This window comes from Rattus rattus, chromosome 9 (assembly GCF_011064425.1).
Source record: "Rattus rattus isolate New Zealand chromosome 9, Rrattus_CSIRO_v1, whole genome shotgun sequence".
Classification (NCBI taxonomy): domain Eukaryota; kingdom Metazoa; phylum Chordata; class Mammalia; order Rodentia; family Muridae; genus Rattus; species Rattus rattus.
This window is the reverse complement of record NC_046162.1, coordinates 50,528,144-50,551,644: the sequence shown is the minus strand read 5'-3', so window position 1 is coordinate 50,551,644 and position 23,501 is coordinate 50,528,144. Positions and strand designations below refer to the sequence as shown.

Below are 23,501 nucleotides of genomic sequence, written 5' to 3'. Positions count from 1 at the left end.
GTACAGAAAGGCTCTTCAAAGGTAAAACTTAGTCTGGGCATGGTGACAAAGCCTTAATCCAATCACTCAGAAGGCAGAGGCAAGAGGATCCAGGTTCCAGGCCAGTCAGGACTATACAGTAAGACCTTGTTTTAAAACAAAATCACCAAAATCAGAACTTGCAAATAGTCCAGTTGTATACCCCTGAGGAATCAAGCCCAGCAAACACTAGAAAATCCCTGTTTACTGCAACACTTTTATGGTAGGTATTCGACAAAAAAAGAAAATGTGGCACTGTACACAAAGAAGAGTGAAATTATGGTATTTAAAGGAAAACTAATGGACCTGAAGACCATCCCATTAAGGAAAATACGCTGGACTGGGAAAAACAAATACTGAACGTTGTCTCTCAGGTAGCAGAATCTAGACCTTTTTTAGAGCCATGAAGACTACTTGAGAGAGACAGTGGAGGTGGAGTAAGAGATGAAATAGGACAAAATAGATCAATGCACATTACATGCATGGATGAAAACGTCACCATGAAACCCATTGTTGTGTAATTAATGTATGCTAATTCAATAAATAAAACAATCACCTAGTTCCAACATATTACCAAAATTACCCATGCTCTCGCATGACAGAGCAACTCTGTACTATTGAGCATATTCTCAGGAGAAATGAAAACATGTCTACTAGATCCTATACATGGATATTCGTAACTGGTGATGACCTAAATGCCTACCAAAAGTTGAATAAACAAAACATCCATACAATACAGTATTATACTTCATATGAAAAGCAACTAAAGTCAGTATTTGCTATAACATGGATGAATCTTGAAAACATGCTAAGTGGGCTGGAGAGATGGCTCAGCAGTTAAGAGAACCGATTGCTCTTCCAGAGGTCCTGAGTTCAATTCCCAGCAACCACATGGTGGCTCACAACCATCTGTAATGGGATCTGATGCCCTCCTCTGGTGTGTCTGAAGACAGCTACAGTGTACTTACATACATAGAATAAATAAATCTGAAGGAGGAGGAGGAGGAGGAAGGGAGGAAGAGGAGGAGGAGGAAGAGGGGAGGAAGAGGAGGAGGAGGAGGAGGAGGAGGAGGAGGAGGAGACGTGCTAAGTAAAAAAAAGCCAAGACAGATAACAAAAGACTATATAAGGAAATATTTACAGACAGAAGGCAGATCATTAGTTCCTTAGATTGAAAATAAAAGTGAATAGACCGAATCCCTATAGAATAAGAAGGGATTTTTATTTATTTGGTTGGTTGGTTATCTTGGATTTCTTTTATGTGTATGGGGTTTTGTTTACATGTATGTCCACATAGGTGGTGGTACCTGTGGAAGCCAGATATATCTGATTCCCTGGGACCGGATATATAGAAAAATCAAACGCAGGTCCTCTGGAAAAGCAGCCAGTACTCTTTTTTTTTTTTTTTTTTTTTTTTTTTTATTAACTTGAGTATTTCTTATGTACATTTCGAGTGTTTTTCCCTTTCCCGGTTTCCGGGCTAACATCCCCTTTCCTCCCCCCTTCCTTATGGGTGTTCCCCTCCCCACCCTCCCCCATTGCCGCCCCCCCCGACAGTCTAGTTCACTGGGGTTCAGTCTTAGCAGGACCCAGGGCTTCCCTTCCACTGGTGCTCTTACTAGGATATTCATTGCTACCTATGAGGTCAGAGTCCAGGGTCAGTCCATGTATAGTCTTTAGGTAGTGGCTTAGTCCCTGGAAGCTCTGGTTGCTTGGTATTGTTGTACATATGTGGTCTCAAGCTCCTTCAAGCTCTTCCAGTTCTTTCTCTGATTCCTTCAACGGGGGTCCCGTTCTCAGTTCAGTGGTTTGCTGCTGGCATTCGCCTCTGTATTTATTGTATTCTGGCTGTGTCTCTCAGGATCGATCTACATCCGGCTCCTGTCGGTCTGCAGCCAGTACTCTTAATCACTAAACCATCTTTCCAACCCTGAAGAAGGTTTCTTTCCACATAAATGGAAATGTTCTAAAAGGGGGAGTGTGGCAGCACACACTAGTAATACCAGCACTAGGAGACGAGGCAGGATGGAGACTCAGGCTGGCCTGCACTACACACCCAGACAGTATTTCAGGACAAAAGACACAGACAAAACGAAGTCTTAAAATTGACATTTGTCCATCAATATGGTAAAGGATGAATTACATCTTTAAAAGTAGAATTGTCTGGCATATAAAATTAATCAATAAAGACTTTTCTAAAGAAACTTACAACCATTTACAAAGTACACTTGCTCGTGTTTTTGGTGTTGTGGCAAATACATTACCTGCACAGTATCTGGAAGAATGAAGTCTTCTGCTAGTTGTAATGACACATGCAAGCTATGCTTTCCCTGGAGGCTGTCATTGTCTTTCTGTAACCTCACCAGCTCTTCTGAGACCTGTTCACGTGACTGCATCAGCACTGCCTAAAACAGAAACATACTGGGAAGTTAACCCAGTTTAGTAACAACCACATCAGAGAAAAACAAAGACAAACAAAATGAGATTTGAAGACAGAACATGTAATAAAACATTACAAAACTTCTAAAAATGTACACAGAAGCTCATAACTTCTGTTTTCTATCCTTACTGCGGTGTGGGCATGTGTGTGCTACAGCATGTGTGTGAAGACCAGAGGACAAGGTTGTGGAGCCCATTCTTTGCTTCTGTGTTTACAGAAGTTCCAGGAATCATATCCAGGTCAAGCACCTTCCCCTGCAGAGCCATCTTATCCCCCCCAGCCCCACCTCATTTTTTCTTTGCAGTCTATTTATTCAGCAAGGAGTGAGGCAATGACGCAAACAAATATGGGTGTTCATTCTCTACTGTTCCTACAATTCAAAAATATTCAGTTTCTTGTCTCCCAGATCACAAAGGAACCAGATTCTGTGGCTCAGGAGAATTAGCTGACACAAACAAGATCTATACCAAGCAGAACAAGTATTCTCAAAGAAGGCCAAAGAAGGCAGAATCTCCAACATCACACTTGCTTCATCCAGTGTTTGAGTCCAGGAGCAAGGGAATGGCTAGGCAGTCTCAGGCTACAAGTCTTCCAAATGATCTAAGGTTGAATGTGGCGGTGTATGCCCATGATCCCAGCATCCAGGAGGCCCAGGCATAGGATCTGGAGGGCAAGCAAGCCTCAGATGGATAGAAAATTAAAGGCCAACATGAACAACATGAGATCTTGCCTCAAGCTTCAACACCACTACCTCAGCACTACTCAAAAAAGAAGATCCACACTCAGTTCACATGTCCCTTACGAAGTTTATTTTTAAAACTCATATTTCTTTTGATGTTTAAAAGAACTAAAATATCAAGTACTAATTTGTATAATGTAAAAGTTATTCCAGCTAATGCAAGTTTAAACTAAAGTTGTATAAAAGTCCCCTGTCTCTGTTTTTTTTTTTTTTTTTTTTTTTTTTTTTTGAGACAAAGTTACATTCTGTTGCCTTGGCTGGCCTGGAACTCTAGAGCCACCTACCTATGCTTTCCCAGTGATGGAAAGATGCACCAAGATGCCCAGTTTTCTGCTAAATTTTAGTATTAAGTTATTAAGTCATTTTGTTGCAAATTTATACCCACAAATGCAGATCACTCCTCAGGCTACCTTTGTCACCCACTGCTAGAAAGTAGGCATTTTCTGTTCATCAAGAATACACAGGCACTGGGGTTGGGGATTTAGCTCAGGGGAAAAAAAAAAAAAAAGAGAGTGCTTGCCCCTGGGTTCGGTCCCAGATCTGAAAAAAGCAAACAAAAAAAAGGCCCTCAGGGTTGGTCCCCCCAGCTCCAAAAAAAAAAAAAAAAATAGAAAAAAAAAAAAAAAAAAAAAGAATACACAGGCAGGGCTGGAGAGATAGCTTAGCAGTTAAGAGCATGGAGTCCTCTTCCAAAGGACCCAGCTGCAAATTCCAGCACCCACATGGCAGCTCACAACTGTCTGTAACTCCAAAATCTAACACCTTTACACAGACATATATTCAGGACAAAATACCAGTGCACAGAAAATAAAAACTTAAAAATAAAAAAGATTTATTAAGAACAATACACAGACAAAGGTATTTGCCATGGAGAGGTAGAAGAGAAAGTTGAGCTAAAGCCAAAACTGCCCCTCGGTATGACACGGTGGTATTAACAACAACTGCTTAGTGAACAGTACAAGGATGAAGGGACACGAGATTAGGGAAACGTCAGGGAGAGATTTAAAGAATCACTTCCCAGGGCGGGGATGAGCAAGTTGACTCCTGAAGGCAGACAGGCAGTCCAGGTCATGGACAAACTGTAGCTAACATTATCAGCTTCATTTTCACGTCGCTAGTTGAACTGAGCCCTACGACCATCTCACTCTGTACCTATCCTACCGAGCATTCGACAGAGACAACCATGACTCTCCCTTTGGCTATCAGACTTTTGATACACTGAACCCCAAGGAAACAAGATTTCCCCAGGAGCCTCATGCTGGGAGAAAGAAACAAAGCCATCATGGTAGCAGTCACAGAGGGAGCTCATCTCCCAGAAACGGACTCCACACAATTCTGACTTGTCAGACCACCTTAAGGTAAGACAAGAACAGAGACAATGACGACAGGTGGGACTACAGCTTGACAGAATAGCTTAGCTATCTGTGCACACCTCTTCCCTGTAGGATGATGTCACAGGTGAGGCAGGCACAAGAGAGAAGGAGGCCTGTCATTGGATGAGAAGGAAGGATGGGCAGGAGAGAAGTTTGAAGGAAGAGGAGACTAGAACAGAAAGGAAGAGACAGGAGGGAGAGAGGAGGGGAGAAGCCATGGCAGGTGACGTTAAGATTCTGCTCTGTGTATTTACAGGTTGTTACTAATGTTCCTAAGGGATGGATGGTACTGGGCTTTGTATGTTTAAGTGGGCAATTATATCTTACCATTTGGGTCAAAGGTTATTGTGTTGTGTGTTCTTTTATGTGACAGTTTGGGTGTAGGAAAGTGTGCAGCAGCAGGAGACAATGGGCCACCATGGAGTTGGGATGTGATTCCACCAAGATATCTAGCAGATATCTTGGGGCACCATAGTGCTGGACCAAGCGGATAAAAGACCAACAATACCTTTTTTATTTTTATATTTTTACAACAACACTTCCCTTCAATATAAATTTAATCCTCTTGTTAGGTGCATGAGGATGGACATGGACAGGTGCACTTGACCTCTTTGTTCGTCCCAGTGTGGCTGTGGAAAAGTAGCAGTGAAGATCATCAAAGGAAAACTCCTGGTCAAGAAGATGCTCTGGCCTGGGTAGAGACCTAGCTGTCTGTCTCTGTCTGTCTCTGTCTGCCTCTCGGTGTGCGTGTATATGTATGTACGTGTATAAATGCACAAGAGTGTGTTTGAGTTTTAAGCAATAGCATTGTATATACAATGTGTGTAAGCACACACGCATATGCCACAGCACATATGTGGAGCTTAGAGGTCAACCCAATGTTGACCTCTCTACCTTAATTACACTCAAGTTTTGAAAACACTAAACCTAAGCTGGCTGGCCAGTGAGTTCCAGAGATCAGCCGGACTCTGTGCACACCAACTGCTCCCTCTCTGCACTGTAGTTACAGAAGCACATGCACCACCGTATAGGGTATCTACGTGGTGCCATGATCTACACTGTACAGTACAGCTTTACCAATTGAGCAACCCTTCTAGCCCAAATTTCTCACTGTTAATTTAACTGAACTACTGAGAATGGCTGGCCAAACGACTTCTTAGGATTACTAAGGCCCAGGTTTTGACACTAATTCCAGTTAACAAACCCACTTAACAACTAAGTATTAGCATCCTGTTACCTTTTGGATATGAAAGAAAGAAAAGAAAAAGAAAAGTGAAAGAAGAATGTATGTCTTTATTTCATTTTAATGTTTGAGAATTTCCTGGATGTTACCTGTAGAGATCAAGGTTTTCTCTCATTTTAATCCTTTAGTCTGATTAGGACCCCTTGGTAGTGACATAATCACAGAGCAGCTCGGATACTCGTGAGCAGCTCCCGTGCTGCACATCTTACCTGGATGGATTCTAAGGGCAGAAGCAACCACAAAAAAGCCTCCAAGCCTAGTTAGTGAGTTCACTGCTAATGGCAATATTCATATTCTGGAGCCATTTTGTCCCTAACTTCACCAAGTATCACTAATAAAGGAACATCCACCCTGTGCACAACTCAACTTTACCACCGAAATACTTCATCTGTCTAAAATGTCAGACGTCTACTGAATCACAAGGAAACAATCAGATACACTCTACAGAACGTTAACCTAAAACATTTTGAGTAAAATAACCAACCTCTCTAAACCGTTAAAAAAATAAATGGCATTTTGTCTCTCTGTGTGGCTCTGGCTGTCCTGAAAACTCACTCTGCAGACCAGGCTGGCCTCCAACTCAGAGATCCACCGCCTCCGCCTCCCGAGTGTGGGGATTAAAGGCATGTGCCACAACTGCCTAGAGATTAATGGCACTTTTTATTTAATTTTTTAAAAACTTAAAGATTTGCTTATTTAATTTATATGAGTACACTGTAGCTATCTTAGACACACTAGAAAAGGGTATCAGATCCCATTACAGATGGTCATGAGCCACCATGTGCTGGAAATTGAACTCAGGACCTCTGGAAGAGCAGCCAGTGCTCTTAACCACTGAGCCATCTCTCCAGCCCTAAAGGCACTTTTTAAAGTGAGGGTATCATACTACATTAATTTAAAGGAAGCTGAAATGACAACAAAATGCAATATATAATTTATGATTGGTTCCTGGTTCAAAAATAAAAGTTAAAATTTTTAATTATTACAAAAAACAACTAAGAATTTAGAAGGACAACTAGTTAACTTTTAAGGATGTAAAAAGAGGGTTGGGGATTTAGCTCAGTGGTAGAGCGCTTGCCTAGGAAGCGCAAGGCCCTGGGTTCGGTCCCCAGCTCCGAAAAAAAGAACCAAAAGAAAAGAAAAAAGGATGTAAAAAGAAATGTTCCAGTCATGTAGAACATCTTTATCCCTAAGAAATACATGCTGAAATATTTAGGAGGGTTATAGTGTCTATAATTTAATTTCCAATAGCTCAGCACAAGCCAGACTTAGAATATGCACATGACATATCTATATAGAGTGAGACCAAAAGAGACTAATGTTAGCAACTGCTGAACTAAAGTGACAGTCTGAAGCAATATTATTATGTACATGATGGTCTGAGTGTACACACATGTCACAGCATTTATATGGAAATCAAGAGGACAACATTTGGAACTGGCTCTCTCCTTCTACTGTGAGTCAGATGTCAGACCTACTTAGCAAGCTGTTTCATCTGAGGTGTTAGTCTTTCAAAAGCTGATTCCACAAACTTCTCTGTTAAGTGTGAAGCTTCTTAAACTACAAAGGGGAAATGTTAAGATGCCCGTTCCTGTCATAGCCACTCTGCTGGGGCCTAAGACACTAAGTTTCACTTTCTCAGCATAAGAACCATTTGTAGTAATTTTGAGAAAATTAAAACGTTCAAAGGACTTCAGTCTGAACCCCACCAATTCCCCCATGTCACCTAATACACACTGCTTTTAATGGAATCAATTTGCGTATCTCCTGCAGAGGGGAAAGAACTTTAAAAGATAAAGAGAAGGAAAAGGTGTGAGAAACAACCCCATGGGACTTTGCCAGAACTGAACAATTATAAAGCTGTCTTCTCTACTTAGAGAAAATGTGAACTTCCAGTTAATAATTAGGATCTGAGAATTCCCACACCAGGCACTGGGAGTCTTCTGATACTCAGAACTGTGGTCCCTGTGAAAGTGCTCGGTACATGGAAGTTTGCAGTCATCCCAAAAAGAACAACTCCACCACAACTGGTACAGGGCATTAGATAGAGGGTCTAACAAGACAGACACAGCCACAGCAGTAAGCAAGGAAACCCGAGCCTCAGAACGACTCCACAAGGCTTCCCTGTGGCCACTGCTCAGGAAGCAGGGTCCCTTCTGCCCCTCACAACTGATGGCCTTCTAGAAGGCCTCCAGAGCTATAGCAAATATATAAATTCTGGGAAATTAATAAGGTTACTTTAAATAAATAAAAGTTACCCAGGAAAAATATAAATATTCAAAAGCTGGGTGAACTGGAGATGACAGTTATCTCTATTCTTTTAGCTTGTATTTTAAACTGAAAATTCAATTCTGGTCTATCACAGTGTACTTTGTTAGGTTTCCCAAGTCAGACAAGGTGACCATGAAATGGGGCAGGCTGAGGCTCTGCTTAGAAGCAGTGTCTGTACAGTGTTTACCATCTTCAGTGCTCTGTAGGCCCTGGAGTACAGCCACTCCAGCAGCCACTCTGAATAGGGTGATGTATTAAAGGTAATGTTGAGAACGCAAACCAGGAATAAAGACAGCATGTGACACGTAATTCAAACACTGACTTACCATCTGCTCCTGAACATCCCTTTTTGCTTGGGAAAAACTCTGTTGTAACTCTTCAAGTAAGGCCTCAGAGGCTTGGGCTCTTAAAACAAGTGCAGATATCTGAATAGAAGATGCATATGTGAAAACATAGTTACAACTGGCTATTGGAAGCTAACCCTGCTTCCCACTACTTCACACAAGTCCATGAGAACCACTCACCTTTCATTCAGCCAATGTGTACACTTACTATATGGCAAGATTTTCCGGTACCCAGGACACTAGCCAAACTAAGTCAGATGCTGATGCATCAACAAATAGCAGCCCTTAGAATGATGGAAACCCACATGACAGAGCTATGGATATTTTTTAAGGGGCTTAAAAAGCAATTAAAAACTAGAAGCCTGGGGCTGGAGCAAAGGCACAGAAGGTAAAAGCACCTGCTGCTAAACCTGAGTTTGGTCCTCAGAACCCAGAATCCATATGGTAGAGAGAACAACTCCTGCAAGTTGTCCTCTAATCTCCATACATGTGTTATGGCCACATATTTTACACATGCATGATGTATGTGTGTGCACACAAACAAATAAGTGTATTTCTTTAAAATGGAAGAAAGGATCTGCAAGAGAGAGAGAGGAGACCGCACACCTTTAACTGACAAGTGAAACCCTTTCTAAGTTGGTTACAATCTTCTAAGGTAGCTATTAAAGAGCAATTAATACGATGTAACTCTTGACTGTTTTGAATCAGTGTTAATAATCCTGGGGAGTGAATTATTTAAAAACTAATCATTCACACAAAAATATAAATTATTTTGTCTATGCATTTAAAAAATGAATGTTAGAAAATAAATTTATGATTGGGGTCACTACAACACTAAAGGGTCACAGCATTAGGAAGGTTGAAAACTACTGTATTAAATGAAATTGTAGACCAGTGAGATGGTTTAATTGGTACAGGAATTTGCCACCAACCCTGATACCCTGAGTTCAGTCCCTATACACCCATATATGCCTGTGCATGTGTGCATAAGCATTGAAACACACACACACACACACTCATGTACAAATACTTATACAACTAAATAAATACCATTTTCAAGAGAAAGGGTTTCACTTTGTAGTTTTGACTGTCCTGGAACTAGCTAAATTAAATAGGCTGGTCTTGAACCCACAGAAATCTGCCTGCCTCTGCCAAGTGCTGAAATTGAAGGTATATGCCACCATGACCAGCTAAATACATTAAAAAAAAAAGATGTAAGATTTTTAGCTGTCCTAAATCAAAGTTTGAATACTGTGCTTGTGAATTTAAGTTTCCAAGTAAACAAGTTAGCAATGTTGACTGATCATAAGAAGAAAGTCTCTTAAAATATATATTGACTCATTAGGCTAATTTTAATATTTCCTTATTCTTGAATATTTTAGAAATAAACTTTAAGGCAGGCATGAGTCTCTTCTGCTCAGGAGTCTGAGCCCCAGAGTTGAAAAATGGCTAGGGTTACATAATGAAACCCTGTCTTTAAAAAAGAGAGAGAAGAAAACCAAGTAAATCAGACAAATTTGTTCCTTGAGTCATTTCCATCATTTTTTCTTCTTCTTTTTAGCTTTTTTTATTGTGTATTTTATGTATTTACATTTCAAATGTTATCCCCCCTTCCCATTTCCCCCTCTTCTATCCCCCCCTGCTCCTTCTATGAGGATGCTTCCCCACCCACCTACTCCACCCACCCACTCCCGCCTTATCATCCTGGCATTCCCCTACCTAGGGAATCAGGTCTTCACAGCATCAAGAGCTTTTCCTCCTATTGATGCCCAACAAAGCTATCCTCTGATACATATGTGCTTGGAGCCATGGGTCCCGCCATGTGTATTCTATGGTTGGTGGTTTAGTCCCTGGGAGTTCTTTTTTTCTGCTTTGAAATGGCATTCTTGGGTGTCAGTCAAAAGTATAGTAAGAAATAAGTCCATTGACTCTGCAGGGCCTCAATACAACTTACTGTATGTTTTCTACCCATAGAATTAATGTGTATGTGGGGTTTTGTTACTAATTTCTAGCACTGTCAGACGGCCTAGCTATACCTCTATGATTAGAGTTTTCTTGAGACTAAATAGGAACTGCCAATGTGAAACCTTCTTAGGCTTCTCCTAAAGTCTTTAGTAGATAGATAGCTTTTTAATTCCTTCATACAAAATTGTTATAAAGCAAGAAAAATATAAACTATAACTGACAATTACATTTTTCTAGTTATGACTATAATTCTGAAGAATTCTATAGTTAATGAAGGAAAGGATCTCAAGTTTTAATAGAGAGTATCAAGGTATTGTATTATATTGTGTCTCTTAATTCACTTTTTTACTGTATATCAGTTTTTTAATGAAAGTACATCATAGATGAGAGGAACAGTAGTTAGAAATATTAGCTGTCTTCATACCATATTAAAACTATGATTTTTGAGGGGTTGGGGATTTAGCTCAGTGGTAGAGTGCTTGCCTAGCAAGCGCAAGGCCCTGAGTTCGGTCCCCAGCTCCGAAAAAAAAGAAAAAAAAAACAAACTATGATTTTTGGATGTCCTATTCAAAGCAGAACCCTGTGAAATAAAAGGTTAAAAGGTTAAGAAAAAATAATGGGACTACGGCAATGTGATTCATGTTTTACATACTTGAAGAATTTTAACTGACATTTTTAAAATATAGGTTGTCATAATCTGGTGGCAGCTGTGAGCCTCCTTTGACTTTTTAGAACTTGACTTCCCGCACTACTTCATAGCTATGTCTGACCTAAAGTAAATTTGTCTCTAACAATATCGTGGTCTGAATGAGAAATTCATTCAGGTTTGTTTATTTAACTCCTTGGTCCCAGGTTAGTGGTGCGATTTGGGGAGGTTATGGAATGGTTACACTGTAGAGCCTGGCTAGAGGAATTATTGTGGGGAACTTTAAGGATTTCTGACCTTTTCCCACTTCCTGCTTCCTATATGTGAATGAGATGTAATCCCTCAGCTTCCGACTATAGAAATCTAGTGCCATGATGGACTCTTCATTCCTGTGGAACAGTAGGACAAAATAAACTCCTTTTGTAAATTAAAAAAAAAAAAAAGAATGTTAGAATTGTTTCTAGCTGTGCCATGGCACAAACCTTTAATCCCAGCACTCAAGAGGCAGAGGTAAGCAGAACTATGAGTTCAAGGCCAGTCTGGTCTACAAAGTGAGTTCTAGGACAGCCAGGGTGACACAGAGAAACTCTTCCTCAAAAAAAAAAAAAAAAAGAAAGAAAAGAAAAAGAAAAAGGAATTTTGTTTTTAATGATGATAGGTTGGGTGACGTGAACAAAACTACTGACAATTAGGCTGTATAAAAATATAAAATGCACCTTTTCAAAATATTTTAGTTTTATTTTCAATTATGTATATACGCATATGTTGAGTCTGGCTTGTGCATGCGAGTGCAGCATCTGCAGAGGCCAGAAGAGAGTATCAGACCTCCTAGAGCTGGAGCTAGAGGCAGTTGTCAGTGACCAGACCTGGATGCTAAGGACAGAATTTAGGTCCTCTACAAGAAGAGTAAGTGTTCTTACCTCTGGAGCCATAGATCCAACCAAAAAAAAAAAAAAAAAAAAAAGTATCTCTTTGAAGGCACTGGACAGCTAACACAGAATATGGGGCACAGTGTCTGAACCAGCTTTCTGACAGGACCACCAATTCTAAAGTAAACAGTTGTGAACTTATTGTTTCAAAAGGAAAATCTTGACTGATAGGTAAGATGCTGGAGAGATAGAGAGCTCAACAGTTAAGAAACTTGTTGCTCTTGAAGAGGACCAGAATTTTGTTCCCAGCATAGAAATGATGGCTCACAACTATGTATAATTCCAGTTTCAGAGGATCTGACCCCCTCCTCTGACCTTCTAGGGGACCAAGGATGCATGTAGTACACATACATATAGGCAAAACACATAAACACATTTAAAATATAAATAAATCCTTAAAAAATAGCATGGAAAAGATCAGTAAGCACTTTTTATCTCAGAGAAAGTAAAACTGCTAAATCTTCAAAGCAGAAGAAGGAAAGCAACTATCCTTTTTGAAACTATAAATGTAGTTAGCAATCGCGTCCTCTCATGCACAGCTCACCTGGTGGCTTGAGTCCTCGGCACTCTGCCTGAGGAAGTCCTCTAGCTCCTGTTTCTCTTTCATTGTCTTCTCTAGCTGGTCATTAGCTTGCCTGAGCATTAACTGCAGTTTTTTCACCTATAAAATTTAAAAAGTCAACCAGAAGGAAGCAGTTGGATTTTTGTTGTTGTTAATCCAAGGCCTCGTGCATGCTAGGCAAGGGCTCTACCACTTTACGAAACCCTCAACCTACAATTCTTCTGTGAGTTTAAAAAAAAAATCTCTCTCTTTTTTTTGGACTTGTCAATCCAGAAGGAAATGACCGACCTCAAGAGTTATGTGTGCTTTACAGTTAGCCAACAGCTTTTCACATACATAATCTCATTTGAACACCTCTTCTCTGCTAGGCCCCTGGGATTCAGAATAGCCTTATACATTTTATAAAAGTGAACTTGTAACACTTCTCCTGTTTAATTATGCCTCCAAGTTGCTAGGCTTCAATGTGACTCCTCTGCTTCTCTCCTCTCCTCACAGGTCTCATCCAGCCTTCCTGGGCAGCTCTTCCTCACACCAGCTCAGAAACTCACAGGCCAGTCAGCCAAGTGTCCTAGAATACACATTCTCTTTCATGACCCTGTACAGCTCCCTCCTTGGACAGATTTTCTCACTCCCTAGTTCTTCCCTACTGTAAAAGCCGGCTGTAAAGCATACAGCCCAAGTGCTGCCTTTCCTGAACCTACGGCCAAGCTACACACCCTCCTCTAACCTAGTCGTTCATCTCTAGAAACAAGACGACTGAACTTAGCTTTGGTTTCTAATGCTGAAAGTTCCTTATGGGCCAAAACCATCTTTCGGCTGTATCTGAATTGCTGGGATCCAGTAAAACACCAGGCAAACAAGAAGCCTACAGAAATAGCTAAGGAGTCCAAGATGGACCTTGCCCACATCAGGCTATCAGAAGCCAACCATATTACCTTAGTTTTTAAGTAGCTTTAGAAATTCACCTGCGTGTTATCAATTAAAAAAAAAAAAAAAAAAAACTACAGATGAGGAACTGAATACCAGTGACACCTGAAAATTCTAGATCTTTATTCTAACCTCCTTCAGTTCTGATGTCAAAGGCAGTAAGTAATCTTCATAACACCCACAGAAAAATACTCCTTCCTGACACTCCCACAAGACTACTCTTGTTAAACCCCACACTGTTACCAATGTCCCACTCTTCTACTCTGTATTTGGAAAAGAATGATCCTCTCAAGTCCAGTAGTCCAAGCCTGAGGGAGCTTAACTTCTGTCCTTATGAATCACCATTAGTCAAGTCAACAAGTTTACAGCAAACAGGCAGTAGCAACAAATCCAAATTCTGGTCACCATGACATCCGGATGGCTTTTACAGTTAAAGGCCACGGTGAATTCTGCCTCCCTCGTATCTGTACCATTAAGTTCACTGTGAGGGTGAGATCAGGCCAACATCAGGTTTAGGTTAGGGTGATGGAGTGCAGAGAACGGTGCTAAGTGCTGTTAGCACCTCTGAGGGCTGAGTTGGCTGGCACGGTGTTGGCATGCTAATGAAGAATGGATACCCAAGGTCCTACTGGGCTCTCACTGGAAATCAGCTGCCACTGTTGCCATTGTATGTGCTAGATTACTCCATAATCAGATAGATACACCTCATAAAACATGGGGGGGAAAAGAGACAACTCTGTGGCTCTAATGAAACTCACCTGGTCTCTTGTCTCAGCTTCCTGAATCTGAATTCCTTGTAACTGTTTTTCATAATTGGAACACATATCACAACGTCTACCAAGCTTATTTCCAGCATTATGTACCTGAAGGGCACCAAAATTTCCACTTATCAACCAAAAAAATAATAATTCTGTCTCATACTCAAAGAACGAATGCACATTCTTACCAATGTTACTCAATGCACAGCACAGAGTAAATGCTGCAGAGATTTACAGGAAAAAAGACAAAATATAGAGTCAGATGCTAAAAGTTGTAACCTCTAGTACAAGTATGGTAGAAAAACAAGGGCCACAACTTAGCACCAAAGGCCACAAGCCACCACATTTGAAGAACACACAGAGCAAGCAAGAGGTGCTACACCGTGCACTCGAGCCCCCATCACAAGCTCCAAGAAGGACCATGTTTGTGACATGTCCTGCATGGCTCAAGGACCATGTATGTGGGTTAGCAGGCTGCTCCACTTACTGTGTGCTTCTTCACAGAGACGGAGCCCTGAGAAGGGAACGCACTGAGGCCAGACACCTAGATTCTAACCCAGGTTCCACTCGCTCTCTCTGAGTCAGTGTCTTCATCTGTAACTGGGCACAGTTGTGACCGATTACCTCATTTATGATCAGAAAACTCAAAAAGATGAGCTATGTGAAAGGGCGTGGGATCTGTAAAGCAGTGTGAAATACAACTTATATTCCTTTTTGGCTTTGTGTTTTGTTTTGTTTTTCCAGACAGGGTTTCTCTGTGTAACCGAACCCTGGCTGTCTTGGACTCGTTTTGCAGACCAGGCTGGCCTCAAACTCACAAAGACCCTCCTGTCTCTGCTCCTGAGTGCTGGGATTAAAGCTGTGTGCCACCACACCCGACACTATGAGATTCTTAACTCCTAATTTTTACATCTGAAAATATTTTGAGAAAAATTACTTTTCATCAAGGGTGCCTTTTTCCCCCTCTCTCACGTTTCCCAATCCTCCCTAAACCCACGCTCTATATCAGGTGCTTGAGCACTTCTACATTTTAAAAGTAAAGGGAAAATGAGTGAGTGAGTCATGGCATTCCCTCAGCTTCAGTAAACTGAAAACGCAAATTCAGGCTGCTCTGTGATGCTGTTAACACCACTGGCTAGCCAGCTTCCTGTGTGTTTCTCAGACAGAAGAGTTAAGGCAGACGTGACAAGGGGTGGGTATGTGCTAACACAGTCCTGCTGGCAGCACGGCCTGCGTGGACTCTGGGAGCTGCGTCCTGAATCAGCAATGAGTATCAGTTACTGACTGCTGCAGAGAGAGAAGGACCTGCAGGGGTGCACACCTGTGGTCACAGCACTGAAGGAGGAGTCACAGGCAGGAGGCCAAGACAGCCTCTGAGTTTCAAGGTCACCTTCACTGTATAGTAACTTGGAGGCTAGCTTGGGCTACATGAAACTTTGTCTCAAAACAAAGAGAGAACAAAAGAAACAAGGACAGAGTATCTCACCTCTTTCTGCAGGAGATTCCATTCCGTTTCACTCACTAAGCGGTAACCACTAGGAGATACATATGCACTCTCCATACCCTGTGTGACACTGGAGAGGAGGGACGCTGTCTCCTCCTGTTCGGGTGTCATTGCCTTAATTGCTCTTTCTTGATCTTTGGTTAACATAAATCCACTTGGCATCTGCAGTGACCCAAGGGACACAGTATCAAAGTTCTCAGACACAGAATCTGCTCCAACCAGTGGTCCAAAATCCGACTCATCCAAATTTCCAGCAGATTTTGCTTTGTAATTATAGCCTAAAGCTTTGGATTGCAATGAGCTTGAGGTTCCCAAGCTGTCTGTAGACTGAGCTCTCCGGAGTCCCTCTTTAAACATGTCATTGTCCGATTTACTGAATGGATCTCCAGATGGTAACAGCAAGTCTGCATCTAAGGAATGGACTGACCCATGGGTGCTGTCTAAATGCTCCTGAAATGTGAAAAATACATTATTTTCAAGTTAGATAATTCTCTGAATTCCCAAACAGAATAACCACCAAGATATATATATCTCCCCACACATTAAATACCCACACATAATCAGTTTGCTGCTTTCATATAATCACTTAACAACAATTTATCAAGTAAATCTCTTCTGTATGCTGTGTACTACTCAAGCACAGACTAGACATGTGAACAAAATACAACTTCTAATTTGAGATGTGTAAAGTTTCCTGAGAGTTTAAGCAAGTAAATGGGCTCTTATAATACTGTACAGAACCATAAAAGACCGAGATGAACTCATGCTCTGGGACTTCAAGGAGAAACATCTCGTCAGGAGACAGAATTGGCAAACATCACACGTAACTCAGAGCTGGGTGTCAAGTGTGAAGTGTCTGTTGAATACCCAAGTACAGACATTCACCAGACAGATGGACAGAGAAGTCTTTGGACAGACAATTGGCAAGAACCACTGTACAAAGATAACTAAATGCAACTTTAATCCCAACACTTAGGAGGGATCAGTACAGGGATCTCTGTGAGCTCCAAGCCAACCTGGTCTACACACTGGGTTACAGAACAGCCAGGGCTATGTAGAAACCCTGTCTTCAAAAGATCAATGTGACTAGAGGTGCCATGGCAAACCCTACAGTGAGAGTAACAGACGGTGGTAGTCAAGAGCAACGTGAGTAAGAAACACCACTGTCTGGGAGATGAACAAAGGCAGGCATAGACAGAACAGGAAGGAGAGCAGAAGCTCATACTGTGACGCCAAGTGTCAAGCAAGGCATAAGATAACATGCAGAGCAAGGGGAAGAAGCCAGAAATATAGTGAAAATCACATGACTCTGTCCATGGGAAATATCCAGAATACAAAGACATAGCAGACTAATTGCAAGAGGCTGACGAAGAGGTATAGAACTTCTCCTTTTGGGGGAAGGGTGATAGAAACGTTTTCAACTAGACAGAGGTAGTAACTACACTGAACATATTAACTGCCTAGGAGCTGCACACTTGGAATTGCTAATTCTACGCTGCATATGCACATTTTAAGCATCTACTTATATTAACTATTAAAAATGTATAAGAGGTAAATGCAATTACACATGAGGGGTAACAATGAGAAGCTGGTGCTGGCACATGCTTTTAATTCCAGCACTCTAGAGGCAGTCAGGAGGCTAACTGAGTTCAAGGCTAACCTAGACTGGTCTATAGAATGAGTTCCAAGCCAGCCAAGGCTCAAAGATGCCTTTGGGGGGGGGGGAGGTGATCAAGGAGGGTCATGGTTCTGCGGGTAAAGGGGTTTGTTGCAATCAGATAACCTGAGTTCAATCCCCAGGACCCACAAGGTGGAAAGACAGAACCAACTCAGAAAGTTGTCCTTTAATTTCTAGATGTATTCACATGCATGCACACAAGCTAAATGTCAAAATGAAATGATAAAAAAAAAGAAAGGTAACAAGTTTTTTGAAATTTTATTTAATTTAAATTGTCATTCTTGGGCTGGAGCTGGAGAGGTGGGCCAGTGGTTAAGAGGACTGGCTAGTCTTGCGCATGACCAGGTCTGGCTCCCATCACCTATGTGGTGACTCACAATCACTTGTAGCTCTAGTTCCAGGGAATCCAATGCCCTTCTCTTTGCAGGCACCTGCACACATGTAGTACATGTGCATACATTTAGGCACACACACATAAAATAAATAAATCCTTTTTTAAAAGATTAAAATTATTTACTTATTTAAATTTTATGTGCACTGGTGTTTACCTGCATATATGTATGAGGGTATCAGATCCTCTGGAGCTGCAGTTTCATGTAGACACTTGTGAGCTGCCACGTGGGTGCTGAGACTTGAACCTGGGACCTCTAGAAGAACAGCCAGTGCTCTCAACTGCTGAGCCTTCTCTTTAGTCCCAACAACTCTTTAAGATAATGTTACCCTCTTTAGACAGAGTCTCATCACGTAGCTGTGACTGACCTAGAACTCACAAAGATCTGTCTATCTCTGCCTTCCAAGTGCTGATGTTAAAGGTACTATGCCACCATGTTGGACCTATTTTTTGTTTTAAAATCATTTTATGAACCAACTAGAAAAAAACTGAAGAATACACCTGTTGATGTTATTGTTTTTTATTTTCAAGTGATTTAAAACTGTTATCTGGTATAATAAAAAGTTGATTTTTTATGTTAATTTCTCCATTTCTTTTCTTTCAAATATTTTTACTCATTTGAAATTCAAATTGCTAGGAAAACAAAACCAGTTTAATTAAGCTATTGATGGCAACTGTCCTGAATAATAACAAAAGTAAACTAAAAACCCATTCTGTAAACTTTCAAAATGAAAATAAACTTCAAAACCCTAACAATCAAGGCTGCAGAGATGCTCAGTGGTTAAAGCACAGACTGCTCTTTCAGAGGACCCAGGTTTGGTTCCCAGCTCCCACATGTTGACTCACAAACATATTTAAACTACAGTCCCAAAGAAATCCAACATGGCACACAAATGGTGTATAAACACATATTTGGCAAAACACCCACATACACAAAATAATATAATAAAATAAATTTAATTTAAAAAAAAAAACTACTGGGGCTGGAGAGGTGGCTCAGTGGTTAAGAGTTCAAATCCCAGCAACCACATGGTGGCTCACAACCATCTGTAATGGGATCTGATGCCCTCTTCTGGTGTGTCTGAAGACAGTGTACTCACATACACATAACAAATAAAACAGGAAGGAAGGAGGGAGGGAGGGAGACAGACTAGATCACCTTAGCTGTAACAGCATGAGAGACACAAACAGCATAAGGGAAGTGAAAGTTGTTCTGTTTTATTTATCTGCTCAGCTGTTACGGACACCTGCTCCAAACCTGATGCTCTGTGCTTTACCTAAAACATGGTCAAAAAAGAAAGCCTATTTCACAAGATGCCTCTTAGCTCCACAGACGTGCCATGACACGGAAAAATTATAATATAAAAACAAAAGACTATTCTGCGGTCTAATATATAATTCCAAAATATTTTATATTATCTTAAAAATGTTAATTAATGCCTGTAAACTCAGCTGTTCTTTTCCAAGAACTTGAATAAGACCCATTACAATGACTTTTTTGTACAAGGAAGATTATATATTACAAATAACATTACAGTGTTATTTAATAAAAACATTAACATCAGCAAAAAATAAAGAATCTGATAAGCAGTATGTTACCCATGTTTATTCCACAGTTCATCGTGTTTTGGCATCTTGGAGTCCTTCCTGGCCAGGCAGAGACTATGTACCCTAGCACTCATCACATGTAAACTGAACAGTCTCAGACCCATAGCCCCAACTTTCACCAAGCCATTACTTCTGCTGCTCCACATCACCAAGAACAGTAGATCCCAAACAAGTAAAGCAATCCCTATGACAGACCCAAAGGCTGCCAGAACTATTGAAACTCGCCAGGCCTGAGTTCCTCTCCGTGCCTGCATGGCATGTCATGGCTCTCATTTCTAGGGAAGGCATGTGATGGTGACAGACAGCAGTGGCACACACGGTATTTATTTAACACATACTGGGCTTGAGAGAAAAAAAAAAAAAAAAGACAGAAAATGTAATAGCAAACTGTTCCGAAGATACTAACCTCCATGCTGTCACCTCCTTACGCTGTCAGCCACCTCATAAACTAAAGCCTTGTCACAAAGTAGTAGGGAAATTGCCAAAGAGATTATGGAACATTTATATTAAAATTATACTAAATGGGTTAAAAGAAGTTTAAGGGTGACAATTCTTAAAGTAGAGTTAAGCAAATAAGAACGCTCATAAACATGCAGGAACAATTAGAGTATATTTGCAAAGTACCAATCAGGCATGATGACATATACCTGTAATCCCAGCACATGGGAAATAGAGGCAAAAAGCTCAGAAGCTCAAGGCCAGCCTGGGCTACATAAAGATCTGTCTCAAACAAAATAAAGGAAAAAAAAACAAGCAAAATAAGTGGGAACATACGTTATCCTGGGAAAGGCTACAGAAAGAGGAGACTGACACATGACGAAAAACTAGAGACAGTTGTCTCTGGGTGATCAAAACAATTATTTTTATTTGTAAAGTCCTTCCTGCACTTCACAAATACTCCATATTTTCCTATTCCTTTCATAGTGAAAAAGCACATTCTAAGTACAAAAATAAAGATGACATCAGATTGTTTAAAAATAGTAAATATCCTTAGCAATAAATCTAAGTCTACAAAGTATTCCATGTTGATTTTAGTTTACCAGCCAAATTAAATTATCATGAATCTGAACATAAGACAATTATATTCAACACTGAAAATGCAAAGTATCAGGTCTGAAAGTAGAAACACACACACTCACACACACTCACACACACACACACACTCATACACACACACACTCATACACACACACATTCACTCATACACACACACAAACTCATACACACTCACACACTCACATTCACACACACACTCATATTCATACACACACACACACTCACTCATACACACACACACAAACTCACACACACTCATACACACACTCACACACTCATACACACACTCACACACTCACATTCATACACACACACTCACATACACACTCACATACACTCACTCACTCACTCACTCACACACTCACTCACTCAGTGGAGTGGAGGGCTGCAGAGCTGAACCTAGAACCTTATACGTGGCAAAGCATCCCCAGCAGAAAGCCAACATTATAAGTTAAAGTCTGGGAAATAATACGCTTGGTAGGAGAAAGCTATCAAAAACAGAAACAAACATAAGAAAAATACTTCTTTATAAATCACACATTTTCCTTTCCTGTTTTCTAAACTTTGCTGGGTAGAATATTGCATGGCGCTAATACCATGTAATATCTGGCTGAATACAAAGATACAGACATTCTCCTGGAATTCTAAGATTAAAAATGCAGAGCAAAATCAGCCAAGGAGCCTTTGGTGTGTGCTCCAGAACAAACAACAAAAATGCACAAAAACAATGGCATTATACTTTTCAGTATTTGCCAGAATTTTTTTGGTGTCAAGCTATCAATAAACATGAAATTACAAGGCACCTGAAACTGTGCTGGCCATGGCTCAGAGTAAACCTGTAAACTGATCAGAAACAAGATACCTGTCAGGCAAATACGCTTAACTGAACTGCAACTTGTTCCCCAGCTGGAAAAGGAGCTGACAGTCAGGGCAGTGTGTGCTCGAAGTCTCCACGTCTCCAACGCTGGGTCAGACACAGGGCCTTACACACAGTAAGCCAGCACTCGACCCCCGGGCTGTGGCCATGGTCCTTATGAGTGTAACTATCAGCAACACAGACGACACGAACAGGACTTACACGTATGGATCACAAGCAGCCAGGCCTAATTATAGTGAAGTTAAGAACAAAAGGTAAAGCTAGAAGGGACACTCAACTGGGGAAGGAGGATCATTAATTTTTACCCCAAAGGCACTAGGTATAGAAGTTATTTCCTTTACTAAAGAGGGAGCGTCAGCATGAGCTGTGAAGGATGAACAGGAGAACATTTAATAAGCAGAAAGAAGGAAGCAAGCATTCCACATGAAGGAACCAACGGGTGAGGGGACAACTTGGCACAAGAGAATGACCAATATGGCTATTAGGAGATTCTTTCTGGCCCACAGAAATAGGTCACTGGGTAAAGGTACTTGCCACCAAGCCAAAAGACCTAATTTGATCCCCAGGTCCCACAAAATGAGAGGGGGAAAAAACAGTCCTCTGACCTCCACATGTATGCTGAATGCCTCCACACACGCCCACCCCATACTAAAACAAATGTTTGTTTGTTAAAAAACAAAACAACAACAACAATAACAACAACAACAACAAAACCAACCTTCTTGGAGCTAAAAAAATGACCCAGTGGTTAAAAAAAAAAACATTTGCTGCTCTCTCAGAGCACCTGAGTTTGGTTCCCAGAATCCATGTCAGACAGCTCATGACCACTCATAACTTCAGCTTCAGAGGTACTAATGACCTCTTCCAGACAGTGTACACACATGTACAAACCGTCACACCCACACATAAATGTGCCCACACAACCAATTTAAAATTAGAAAGAAAATTCTTCTTTCAAATGGTTTGAACAGTCTACACAAATTTCTACTCAGTGACACGCGTTATGGCGGTGAGTGCTGCTTTGTGTACTAGAGTGATCTGACCACAACCACAATTAAGGAAGAGAAGAGAGCCAGACAGTAATGTGAGGGTGCAGCAGAGCATGGAAGGTTAAGGAGGACGGACATTCAGTGTAGAGGCCCTGCCACACAGCAGATGTGAGATGGCAGACTACAGGCATAACAGACATCTGACACATCTGTACTTCTGGGCCTCTCTGTCCTTCCCTCCCAGCACCTGCATTCTTCCTCGGAACTTCAATGTCATCTGCCAAAGTTTACCTTCTACCCTCAGAACTCACACCCCAACACTAGAATTGAACAAGTGACAAGTTTTCACACCCCAACACTAGAATTGAACAAGTGACAAGTTTCTGTAATCATCCCAAATGCTCAGGAAGCTGAAGAAGGAGTAACCTTGAGAGAAAGGTTGGCTTGAACTACAGAGCAAGACCCTGTCATTCCTCCCACCAAAAAAGCAAGTATTTAGCAATATTAAAAATTCACATTAAAAATGTCACCAGGGCTGGAGATGTGGTTCTCGTTAGAGCATTGACTACTCTTCCATGTGTATTTGATTCCCAGCACCCACTGGGATCTCCCAGACATCTGTAACTCCAGTTCCAGAGGACCTAAGGCCCTGTGACCACTGCACGCACATAGTACACACACATATGCAGGCAAAACACCTACATTCAAGTGTGTGTGTGTGTGTGTGTGTGTGTGTGTGTGTGTGTGTGTGTGTGTATGTGTGTGTGTATAAAAGATTATACATATATATATATATATGTAAAAGGACATCAGACAATTTTGAAAAGTCCACATTTAAATGTCTTATCCTTTCCCTTGACTCCTTTCTATTAACTTTGTGCTTAAATCTATTATTGAAAAAAAAATTCAATAATCCTCCAATTCCTCTTCAAAACAAAACCAAAAAACAGACCATTTAGAAACCTGTTCTGATGTATGACATTTGAAAATAGCAGTAAAGAAAGAGCTAGTAATTTTAAATGACGAATGAAATTTCAGTATGTTTCAGATAGTGTTAAGATGCTGTAAGAGCAACTACAATGGAAAACAGCTGACGTTTATCTCATTTTCATCTATGTACTTTCCACACGAGCAAGGTGCCCTGGTTATTATTTTATCAAGTCAGCACAAGCTAGAGTAATTC

General features: G+C 40.9%; 1 protein-coding gene across 4 annotated transcripts in view; it reads right to left on the bottom strand.

Moving 5' to 3' along the window:
- Rabep1 (rabaptin, RAB GTPase binding effector protein 1) overlaps positions 1-23,501 on the bottom strand; it is a 102,989-nt gene that overhangs the window by 18,062 nt on the left and 61,426 nt on the right. For 2 of the 4 annotated variants that reach the window (XM_032912499.1, XM_032912501.1), the window contains exons 9-13: positions 15,702-16,169; positions 14,216-14,320; positions 12,513-12,629; positions 8,411-8,509; positions 2,283-2,423 (exon numbers count right to left, since the gene is read on the bottom strand). In XM_032912499.1, coding sequence (XP_032768390.1) covers positions 2,283-2,423; positions 8,411-8,509; positions 12,513-12,629; positions 14,216-14,320; positions 15,702-16,169 — 930 coding nt within the window. The remainder of the gene's footprint in view (positions 1-2,282; positions 2,424-8,410; positions 8,510-12,512; positions 12,630-14,215; positions 14,321-15,701; positions 16,170-23,501) is intronic. The other 2 variants (XM_032912500.1, XM_032912502.1) reach the window with 2 other exon arrangements.